This window comes from Meleagris gallopavo, chromosome 8 (genome assembly GCF_905368555.1).
Source record: "Meleagris gallopavo chromosome 8, MGAL_WU_HG_1.1, whole genome shotgun sequence".
Taxonomy (NCBI): domain Eukaryota; kingdom Metazoa; phylum Chordata; class Aves; order Galliformes; family Phasianidae; genus Meleagris; species Meleagris gallopavo.
Window position 1 is genome coordinate 31,128,970 of NC_139411.1, and position 11,931 is coordinate 31,140,900.

The 11,931-nt window shown below is 38.0% G+C and overlaps 1 protein-coding gene and 1 non-coding gene across 4 annotated transcripts in view; one reads left to right on the plus strand and one right to left on the minus strand.

The window, feature by feature from the left end:
• CPXM2 (carboxypeptidase X, M14 family member 2) overlaps positions 1-11,931 on the minus strand; it is a 64,616-nt gene that overhangs the window by 12,084 nt on the left and 40,601 nt on the right. For all 3 annotated transcript variants that reach the window (XM_003208224.5, XM_085229928.1, XM_085229929.1), the window contains exons 6-8: positions 7,071-7,159; positions 2,107-2,230; positions 798-994 (exon numbers count right to left, since the gene is read on the minus strand). In XM_003208224.5, the coding sequence (XP_003208272.2) occupies positions 798-994; positions 2,107-2,230; positions 7,071-7,159 (410 nt within the window). The remainder of the gene's footprint in view (positions 1-797; positions 995-2,106; positions 2,231-7,070; positions 7,160-11,931) is intronic.
• TRNAH-GUG (transfer RNA histidin (anticodon GUG)) lies at positions 1,196-1,267 on the plus strand. The gene has a single exon. It is a non-coding gene; the product is annotated as a tRNA-His (tRNA).

Genomic DNA, 11,931 nt, shown 5'->3' on the forward strand with positions numbered 1-11,931 from the left:
TAATAACCTGTAATCCCCAGCAAAGTAACTGGGGATGATCCATGCACAGAAATGGAAGGATGAATTAGTTCTATCACAGAAATGAAAAGATGGAATTATTTTTTTTTTCGAGTTGATTGAGGTAAAGCCAAAGTCAAAACACCTGGGGTTAGACAAAATGTTCTGGTTTGTTTTCAAGGTTTCTGCTGAAGACTATTTTTCCCTAGGTTACAGTGGAGATGGCATATATCCCTTCTATGGCTGTGAGCACAGCTTTTGCATTCTAGTCTGCTGCTACAGACTGCCCAGAAAGATTTTCCAGTGCACCTGAACAGAGCCCATGAATTTTCCCTTCCCGTTGTCTGTCTTATTCCAGACTGAAATATCATGATGCCCAACACATTGTGTGCTCTTTAAAGGTGCTAGGTGCTATATTAAATTTCAGCTACAAAAGAACACAGATTTTCATGTACTCAAGCTTGGTTTCCCATGGCAAAACAGGCTGCACAAATTCTTCATTTTCCATGCTGGTGCTCTCACTGATTTACTCCTCAGTACCGTTTGTTGTGGAAGTCTTAGGGCCCCTCCTTTCCACTATGCATCCTCATATTAGCCAATATCACATGAAGACCGATACAAATTTTTCCTCAGGTAAGATACTTCAATGGCTTATGCTAGCTTTGATGCTTCTGTTTTTATTTTTTATTTTTATTCTTTCAGTTGCTCGCAGAATATCATATCCAGAAAAAAAAAAAAAAAAATGACAACAGTCACTTGCTTCATTAATCTAACAGATCTAAATAATTCTTCAACATTACCGCCTTGTATGCCTTGTCATATCCATCTGGGTTGACTGAGGGAAGAAGGTGGATTCTGGTATCCTCGATGAGATGCACAATACGTGGGTTCCCAGCAAGGTATTCCTGACACATGAACTGCATTAACAAAAGGATCAGCTCACGTCCAAGCACTTCATTCCCATGAGCTCCTGCAATGTACCGAAATTCCGGTTCACCTGGCAATCACACAGGACACAAATGCAGTCAGAGCAGCAAATGAAGGGTCTACAGATATCAAGCAGCAGCTTTTCACTTAATGTGGGTTGGAGAAATGCCTTAACTGAAAAAATAATAAATGAAAACACATAAGAAACAAATAATTACTTTCTGTAGTTACTCTAAAATAACAGGCTTATGCATCAGAGCCCTGGTAGCACGCCGTGATCGTATAGTGGTTAGTACTCTGCGTTGTGGCCGCAGCAACCTCGGTTCAAATCCGAGTCACGGCATCACCTTGGTGGTACACACAAGGCTCTGCCTTTTTAGTCAGCCCACGTCAACCCAATGAGGTTCAAGACGGCCAAGTCCACTGAAGGAGTAAGACTTGCAAACCCCAACTAGAACAGATCCAAAAGGGACAACCTCAGATGGGTCCACCTTTCCACTTGCCAAGCCCATAACACACAATCTCAGGCACTGATGTGGGGGTAAGACATGAGATGAATTATTCTGGTGTTAACACCTGGGTAACACCTCCCTTGCATGGGCTGGGCACTTAGCACGGTATTCACAGGTATGGTAGAGCACATTTACACCAATGCCTGACAAGGACAGCAACACAGTGAGATCTTTATTCATATCCACAGAGGGATCACAGACTGAATGATTACCTGTCCTGTGGGATGATATTACCGTAGGAAATTGAACCCCCCAACACTCACCACTGAAAGCATACTGGGAGACTGGACCTGTCTTTGTTTGCAATGCATACACTCCCATATAAAAAAGCAAATTTTCGTCCAAAGCAACGTAAATTTCAGCACTGAAATCCATTTCCCAGTGCTAAGATTCACTTTTACTTTATTACTGCAAAGAATAAAATTCATTATCGTTGAGGAATTTGATCCTATATTCAAAATGCCTTCTGTTTGTGCTCATCCTACTCTTCTCATTTTAGAAACTCAGCACTGAAGTTCCTCCCACACACATTCGAAATCATTGCAGCCATGAATATAATTCCATCAGGGATAATTACTGCAGATAGAATGAGAAGGAAAAAAAACAAAAACCGAAGCAAAAAACCAAAGCCCAACACCCTTCAACAGAATTAGTTAGATTAAATCCTAACCAACTTCATGTTCTCCTGGGTTGTCAGAAATCTCAACAGCGTACAGTTTTAGTCCTTGGTGGCTTTTTCCAATATTGTAAATTCTTGTGATGTTTGGGCACATTTTATTCACAGTTTTCATCAACTGCCAAAGAAAAAATGACACAGAGTTAGACTAACAGCATCAACAGTATTCAACTATTATGATTTTATTCCAGATTGGTTGTTTAAGACACTCTTCATTTTCTATCTTATTTCTTAGTTGTAAGTGCTTTATGCTTAACTTATGAACCAGAGCTTTCCTATCACACAACATCAATTTTGTTCAGCTGGAACAAGCTGAAACAGCACAGTGTGGGTGAAGTTCTACATCTTGCTTACATGAGATGTATTAACTACATGACAGGTAGGTTCAAAAGGAATAATAACGAACAAACAAACAAACAATTGCCTACGTAAGTCCTACACTATCAGGAGATAATAGAGCATATGTTCTCAAAACATTACACGATGGATGGAGGGTAATTAGGCTTCTCAACACTTCTTCCTACATGCCCTGTATTGCAATATAAAGCCTCATATGAGTAAAATCATTGTTGTAGGCAGTATTGATGTGGCCAAAATAGCAAGACAGGTGTTATCTGAATTACTCCCATAAACATAACGGGATACACTCTTTCAGCAAGTAAATGGTATAACAAATTCCTGTGAATTGCTTTACCAGGCTTCAGCAAAAAAATGATGGCAACGCCAACATTCAGTCTGAAAGCATCTACTGTCAAAATCTACTCAGTTCATCATTCCTCCAGATACTGCGTGACATCTAAATGTAATCAATTAGCCTTACTGCTTAATAAAATGCATAAGGAAGGTCATGGTATGGGCTGTAGTTATGTTTAAACCAATGGTGTTTTGCAGATGTCATCCAGATAAGGACATCTGCAGTCTAAATCATCCCTCAAAGAAACAGAACTATTTTCACTGCAATTTTCAGGTGAACATTAAGATTCACATACAAGACTAAAAACATGTGTTCTTACTAAGAAATTCTTGTAAATAGCTTTAAATGACAAAATTTATCTGCCTTGATCTTTTTTTCAGTGGAAGGGATTAAAGAAATAAATAAGGACTTTACTGTAAATTGGAGCCCTAGGGTTTATTAATTAGACAATCTTTCCATAAACAAGGGTGCATATATTATTGAAGAAGTACTGCAGCATAACAAAACCTCCCTGCTCGCACAGTATTAATATAGAGACAATACTGCATGATAACAAAGCTGATGATTTAAAAAAAAAAAAAACATTAATTAGATGTGTCCAATTCCCATGTCACCATTTAGTACATCAAAGTGGAAACAATTCACATTGAGAAGAACATCATTAAAATTCCTCTAATAAAAGACTTCTATTTATAATCACACTAAAAGACAGAAAAGATGTTTTGTGTTTTTTTTTTTAAATGTATTTCCATCTCACACATTGGCTTTATACATATGAGAAACAATTTATTTTGCAAACGTCAACTCAACGCTCCTCTAAAACTGCATTCACGTATGCTTCATCAGTGTGTTACCAGGTTTTCTATGTACTTTTTTCCACCACTGCCATCATCATCAACGTGCTGGTATTATGAGCACCCAAAATATTCCCATGGAATTTTTTCAATCTTCTGGGCATGTACGTAAGGGTATGCCACGATTTGTTTTTCCAGTAGAAGCGCATATAAGATGCAGGGGACACTGTTTTACATTTTCTACACAAGATTTAACAACTCATTGCCAAGTTTTTAAGACAGAATGCTTTAAATCTCCATGGTCAAGAGCCACCGTGTCTGAAATTGCTCACAGTGAACCAAAAATACCAATGGAAAGTGAGCTATGGAAATCTTTCTTACTAGAGCAGCCACTCAACTCTGAAATAGGGAGATGAGCCTGTCCTTGCAGAGTGTTCACAAAATCCTTCTGCAATGTAGAAGCTTTCCCAATGTACCTGGCACCAGATATCCAGGGCATCAATTTAGGAAAGCACGTTGAAGTTCATTCCTGGTGAGAAAAATGCCTAGAACGAATTTCAAAGCATTTTACAAACAATGGAAATATTTGTATTGGCCTCAGCAAACTCCCAACCATCTGTTTTATTTCAGGCCTGTGACTATTTCCAAGTTAAACGAAGAACCTTTCCTGAATCAGGTCCTACGCGACACTCTCCACTGTGGTCCCTCTGATGGCAGTGTGGTTATAGTAGGTGGATAAGTGTTTATATATAAATACAATGCTGGAAACGAACATATTTCGTATTTGCTTTTCTCATGCCCATTTCCTGCAAACGGCACAATAGGTCACCTGGAATGTCACAGTGTTTTCTTTGCGCTTGTACAAACTGTCAGAGACAATTGATGATAATAGTCCATCAGGGCTTTATTAACAACCAGCAGGGCTGTAAAACATTTCCAGAGTTGTGCTCACCAGCAGTTCTTATTTGACAGCTCCTGTTTGTTTGTCAGTACCAATTATTTATCTTGTTAGCGCCTTGGAAAAACTGCATGCAGTCTTTGAAGAAGCCCTTCAGAGCTGGTGTCTGAAGGACCAATTCTTCAGTTTGGCAGGAAAGGTGTGTTAAATGTAGGTCTGAGTGCTGCCTAAACCTGGAGGAGGCAAAAAGGCTCTCCCCTTAATGCCGTTCAGGTTAGGGCTATCCGTTATCCTTTATGAAAATCGTTTGGGTATCTGAGTCCTACAACAGACCAGGTATAGAGACCTCTGTGTTCTCTGTTCTGCTTCATGTCAAAACAGAACTTGCCTTCTTCTTGAGTGGAGAGATGGAGGCCATCAATCTGGCCTTGTATGCAGCATGGGATGTTGGCTGGGAATTACACTTACATTTCATTGGCTCACCCTCAGATAAAAAGGTAATGCATACAGCTCAAATTCAGAACGTTCCACACTACCATTCCACCACTTCCATGAACAAAGCTGGCCGTGAAGACCAACGCAAGACCTGCAGGGTGACTGCAATCTGACTTGTCCCAGAGGAAAGGATTATGCACAGTTAAACAGACTTAAAAATTAATACTCCTATTTTCTAAGCAAAGTATGATTCTGGTTAGACATTTCAGTTTGTAACAAAGACAAGGTTGAAGCTTTGGGCCGTATTCAGATTCACCTCCTTCTGAAGCTTGAAGGTGACTATTTTAGAATAGCTAGCTCTAACATGGAAAGAAATGTCAGATACTTTGGCAGGGTTTTCTCCCACGTTCTATTTAATCAGATGTTTCATTTTATGAGAAGGGATGGTTTTCCATTCTTTCGTATGATTCACCTAGGTTACACAAGCAACACGTGTACTCAAGTGTCCATCTCAAATTATTTCCAGAAATATCCATCAGCCATTTTCAAAGTTTGCTTTACAGTATAAATGCATCATGTCTGTACTTTCTGGACTATATACTTTGTGGACTATAAGACGATCCCTGCTTCCAAGTGTGAGTTACAGTGAGTGTCTCTGTTGACTGAAGGAAGAGTCAAGCACTCTTCTCAAAGAAACGTTTCATACTGTAAATTTCAACTTCCTAAATAGAGAGTTCTATTAAAATAATCAGACACTGAAAAATTCCTCCCTCCTACAAATGCCTGACATATTGCAATGTAATGTAATGCTTCCAAAACATGGCCCAGGGAACACCCTCCTCCTCCTTCAGTGTTTATGATAAATAACTCCAAAGATCAGTGCTTTTATGAGATGATTGGCAGTGCTAACAAAACTGATAACAACACTCTGTATTACCAAAAAAAAAAAAAAAAAAAAAAAAGTTAAAGGAAACATTAAGTTCTGTGGCTGTCACCAAAGAGCAGTTTGGGGGATATAAAACTTAACACATCCCAGCTCGCAATCTTCTGCCCACCAGCAGCAGAACCCAATTAGAATGCATTCAGTTCTGAACACACAAACTGTTTTGACATGCAGGGACACAAATCATGGGAGAACACAGAGACAGGTCGCAATTGAGCAGTCTCAACCACAGCTGCAAATTTTCTGCTTGTATTAAAACTGGAAAAGCGTCCAATTTTAAAACTGATTTTTTTTTTAATTTTTATTTTTTTAACCAAAGACCTTTCTAAATTGATCAACCTGTCTTTCTGCAATCAGAACCTGAAGTACCCTTTACTTCATTGATCTTGGCAGTAATAATGCCAATTGAGTTTCTACTTGTCTAATTTTTATGCTAAGAGATATAGGCCATGAAATCTCTGCTGAAATAAGCCTGTGACTCAGTACACAATTGCTCAATAAAAATGAACAGTGATTCATGCAGTACAAATATACTGAAAATTCACCAAATGATTCACACGCTTCAAGTCCAAACATATCTTTATATCCTAAAAGAAAGGAGGCAGAAACATTTCCTTGGTGCAATCCACACCTATGTCTGCGCTGATACGAAACAAGATAAAAAACAACAAAAACAAAAACCAAGATTGACTATTTGAAGCAATGGGAACAAAATTAACAAGGCTAGGAGTTTTAGAACTATACTAACTGGATTTTTTTTCCTTGTTAAGACAACAAAACGATTTCAACAGTTTCTGGTGAGATTTTAAGTACTCTACAGAATCTGATACTGTATAGTTCATTGGGGTTATGCCAAACCCCTGAAAGATAGAAGAACTCTAATGGCCAAATCAGGGTCAAATTTGTAAGGAGAAACTCATGTAATGTTTACCTGTTAAATACACATGGAATCAAAATGATGGCATGTTAGGTGTAAATATTCCCTTGTAGTGCACTGACACTTGCTTAAGATGACGTACAAATTTAGATACTGAAATTTTAATAGATTGCAACTTTTAATAGTAGAATAAAAGAGATAAAAACTGAATAGATTGCAGGCACATTTAATAACATTTCAATAGGAAGAAACCATATTCTGTATGAGCTCTGGAAGAACTGCACCTCCCCTTCCTGAAGGGCACAGACCCTGCTTACCTGCCTCATCTCCTTGTAGTTATGATGCTTAAAGTCGAGATTATCGGTAGTTGTCATCTCATTTCTCCTGTGGTAATAATTATTTGGGTCTGAGAAAAGAAACAGAATAATTTTCATGTATTTATTAGCCACTTAGAAAGATTCTTAACTGTAATAAAGGCATGGAACGTGGAAACCTCCATGCTCCTACGCAGGTTTTCAAAAACAAAACTGAAAAGGAACAATGAGTTTGAAATATTCCTCACTACAGCAGAAATCAACGGGTATTGATTTGAACAAAAGCAAGGAGGCAGCAGGCATCTGCTCACTCGGCAGCTACACTGCTGAACTCCAAGAGAAAAGCAGAAGGGCATCCTCAGGCCACAGGGGAGTGCAAAGGACACGGGCAGACGATGAGTCAGATGAGAGATAAAGGAGAGGAAAAGAATATATCACATCAGAGGAAAAAGCCCCCGTAAATGTTTTATGTCTACTTAATTAATTTGCTCTCGTAAGGAATGGTGAGTTGTTTTTAACTTTGTGTGGTATTTTCAGAGTATTTGCGCTGCCTACAGAAAGGAACCACTGAACATACTAAACGTGCCTAATCGTTTCCCTCATCATTTGTTTTGGTAGTCTAAGGTCTTTTTTAAAAAAGGAACTTTCAAGTAATCACGCTTTTTTCTATATGGATATAATTTGTAATTCATGTGTTTCGTACTATCCAAGGTGAATATGTGGTTTGAATAAAAAAAAACTTTCTCCTCCTTGACTTTCCAGGTGAGTGTTCTGCCCATTCACCTGGAAAAAAAAACAACAAAAACAACCAACCAGCCAAGACTGCTAGGACTTAGCTTTAGATTCTGTGATACACAAATTCTTAATCTAATCTATCATGATTTATTTTAGGAATAAACAAATTTTTTGGAAAACAGAGACATTCCTTAATGTGCTCTCTGTAGAACATCTTATACTTCGTGTAACTGTCAAACTGAAAGATAATTTCTCTTCCCACAAAATCATCCTGAATTGGCTTAAAATTTTTAGGGGAAGAACCAAGTATTAAAATCTAAGTATCATTCTATCTTGTTGCTACACAGTGAAAAGACACTTCTCTACAAAAAAAAAAAAACCAACCAGTACCACTAAACAGCTGTGATTTTTTGAAAGGGAAAAAGATAACTACTGGTAGGAGAAATATTTGTTGTCATTTCTTGCAATAACTAATGCTTTTTGATATTATGGAAAACTACCTAGGAATACCTTACAGCTTAACATATCTAAACTTCACATTTCTGATATTAATATATCTAAATTCTCATATTTCCTCCCCGCATAAAATTCTTAATGCATTTATATTTTGGTTCTGGGGTTGTGGGTTTTTTTGAACCATTTAAGTTATTTATGAAATGAAACGTGCAAGTTTTATTAGGTTTTACTGTAAAATCACTCATATATTCTACCACATACTTAATTTTCATTTAAGTGATTTTCTTCCCTTTTCATTCCCTTCCACAAATACTTTTGTATAGTCTATTGAGTGGGATGTAAAAAAGCAAAAAACATCTTGTCCCACTCAAATCTGGTTGTTCGATAGACATGGACACGTATAGGAAGCCCAACTGGAAAATTATTTCATTCGGAGCCTAATCAGGTGAGGAAACAAGATTCCTTTGCCTATAAAAAGTTCTGAAGAGTCAAGAGGGTGACATTTCAGACAGCACACCTGCATTTTCAGGTTGTTTTTTTTTCCAACCAACTGCAGGTCATCCAGGTCCACCCAAAGCAGCAGTGCTGCAGAAACCCTGCAAACAACTCAGGGATGCCAAACTCTTCAAGGTCAGCCCATGCTAATTCACAGAGGTTACTTGTCAATGTATCGATGGCAAAGAAATAGAAATTGTAAAAGCACTTCTTGTAGAAAGATTCCTTAATGCCTCAAGGAATATCTTTAACATCGTAAAAGTATCTACGTTGTAAAAATTAATATAAAAATAAGCATAAAAAAAGAAACAGCCGGGATGTTGAAGGCATTCTCTATCACCACAAGCCAAAGTATACAGCAGCTGATTTTTTCCTGATACTTTAATCCCATTCCTTTCAAAGTCTGGCACTTTTTCCATACATCAAACATTAATGTCATGGGAATGACTATGAATACTGCAGAGCTGGTGGAAAGTCAAAGAACTGAAAAACACATACAGTGAGAACGATGGCATCTCTAGACCTTCTCAGAAAACTTGCACTATTTGACAGCTCCCCAGAGAGTTAACACATATTTTGCCAGGTTCTACTCCAAGGCGGCTGGGATCATTGGATTTCTGCTGCAGCAGGAAACTTAAGGACTAAAATGTGGAAATGCATAAAATACCCTGCACAGTTGTCTAGGACCACCTTGGCAGAATTATTTTCTTTCATGAAACGGAGTGAAAGATATTCAAACCAGAGAATAATTTGAATTGAAATGTGCTCATTTATTCACAACCTCGTCTCAGACAGCCTCTTTTTCTTCCAAGGGGGAAAAACACTGCAAATGTGTGGCACTTCCATTTAAACTGAGGAATATATTAGCATTTTCTTCCACTAATCTATCTTTACGTTACCATGAGAGTTAAATAAGATTTCAGGTAAAGATAGCTTGTTTCCTTCACACTGTATTTCTCCAAAAAGATAGGCAAATGACTAGGAAGTCTTTTCTATCTCCATTTCTGTGAAAGGAGATCAGCTTGAAAATAGCCCACTAGTCCATCATGACAGCTCTGGAGATTGCCCATAAATTAAACCTAGCAACAGAGAAGATCCACTGCTGAGTAGTGTGACATGTAGATTGGATTTTCTGTTGCACTCTTCTACTATATGTGGATTATTTTCTACATATGTTGAGATATAGTCAAATACCTCACAACTAATTCCAATTCAACAGACTGAATGAGATATGCAAGAGAAAAACTCCTGACCTCTGGTAGTTTCTTCTTAAAAGTTTTCTAGCATCATTTGATCTTCCTAATGAGTTCCTACAATTCTATTCTAATAATAAATGGAGAACTCTAATGGAAATCATAATAACAATGAGCAATGGCAATACTTCTCTGGAATGGTAAAATTCTACAGATAAAATATGAACAAAAGCCTTTTAAAGATGGCCACTGCATTCTTGGAAGACATCACATCTGTTGAGAGGAGTATGGAGATAAATAATGCATTGGCCTTTCCCACGAGCAGTATTGAAATTGGTCTCATTTTTATTCAGTATTTGCTCAAGAGAACTTCCAAAAAAGTTTTAAATTGTAGAAGATTAAGTTTTAGCTTTGTAACAAATAAAAACAGAACCCTAGGACAGGCTGTCAATTTAAGCAAAAATTTACTTTCAAAAGTAATGCACTGAATTCAGTGCTGCTGCATGCACAATCACCAATAATCAAAGCTAACTGTGGAGTTTCATACAAAGTGAGCACATGCCCGGACTTAACCAGGTAACTTGACAAGAAGAGGCAAGCAGTGAAAATAGGACCGAATGATGCATGTAGTGCAGGACGCAGTACTCCATTATAGGGGAGTTACAGTTCCTCTTTTATCTCGAGTTGAAAGCGATGGCATAATCATGATATCAATGATAGTCTTCTATATAAGAATTATTAAAAATTAAATTTTATCACAAATTTATTCAATTTAAAAGATTGCCTATTGCCTTGAATACTCGACAGTATAAATAAATGCATGAAGAGCTAGGCTAATTTTCTCTCTCTTCTCTCTGGCTACTTTTGATCATACACATTTTCTTTCTGATTTTTTTTCTTAAGTTCGAAAAAGAACAGGCAAGAAAAGTACATCCATCCCTCTGAGGCAATTACAAAAGATTGTGCGTGTCAGTCTACATCTATGTAAACACTGACATTTCTGGAGATCGGGGAGAGAATTACAGGCGGGTGCATTTGTCCTCTATTTTCACCAGCAAGAAATGGCAGCTCCGATCCCCTGGCACAGGTAGGATTTGATGGCACCTATCCCCAGCAGTTAACTGTTTTTTCCATTGGTGAAACGGTAAATGTCTTCTGTTGGTTGAAAGGCAGTACTGACATGGTTGGATAGCACAGCTGTTTCTGTAGAGCTACACTCATAATCTAGAAAAGGCTGTTTGTCAAAACTAGCCTGCAGTACAGCAAAAATGCATTATGAATAATATATAAGCATTGTGTTGATAAAAGTGACAAGTATCTTAGTAATACCATTGATCTAATCGGTCTGTACAAGTCTTCTTGTAACCACAAGCAGTGGTTTCTCACTTTCTGTCCATGTTTGGGTCATGTAGTATACACTGCAGATTTAATTAGCAGGTCCTACTACAGGACCTCACTGGCTCTAGTTGTTTTCATGGCCTTCTTCCAGTGCTAACAAGCTTTTCTAGAATATTAATATCTTATCCAGATTTCTTTTCTCATCTGGTATTCCTTCTCCTTTAAGCCTACTTGATGGAAAGCTGATACATAGCACCGGCTGAGTGCCAACCACTTAATGTATTCAGGGCTTAATAAAGACATACAACCTACTATTACAAGTTAAAATGACATGAAATGAGGCACTGTTATGAAAAACCTCCAGAACCATCTTCCTTCCTTACAAACCATCTTTTCATCTTGGGGTCTTCCCTACACCCTATCTACCCATGCACTGACATTGGCTCAGGAGGACACAGTGCACGGGAGCTCTGAAATCTGTCCAAGCTGCTCCTCTTGACAATTTGATATCTTGTACATCTACCTGCAGGGTGCAAATGACAAGTGTACCATTTACTCAAGGAAACCGAGTGTGGCAAAACTACTTCTATGGATCACTGGCTTCTGAAAGGATAAGGTTGGGTGAACCGACACAGTCCTACTCACTG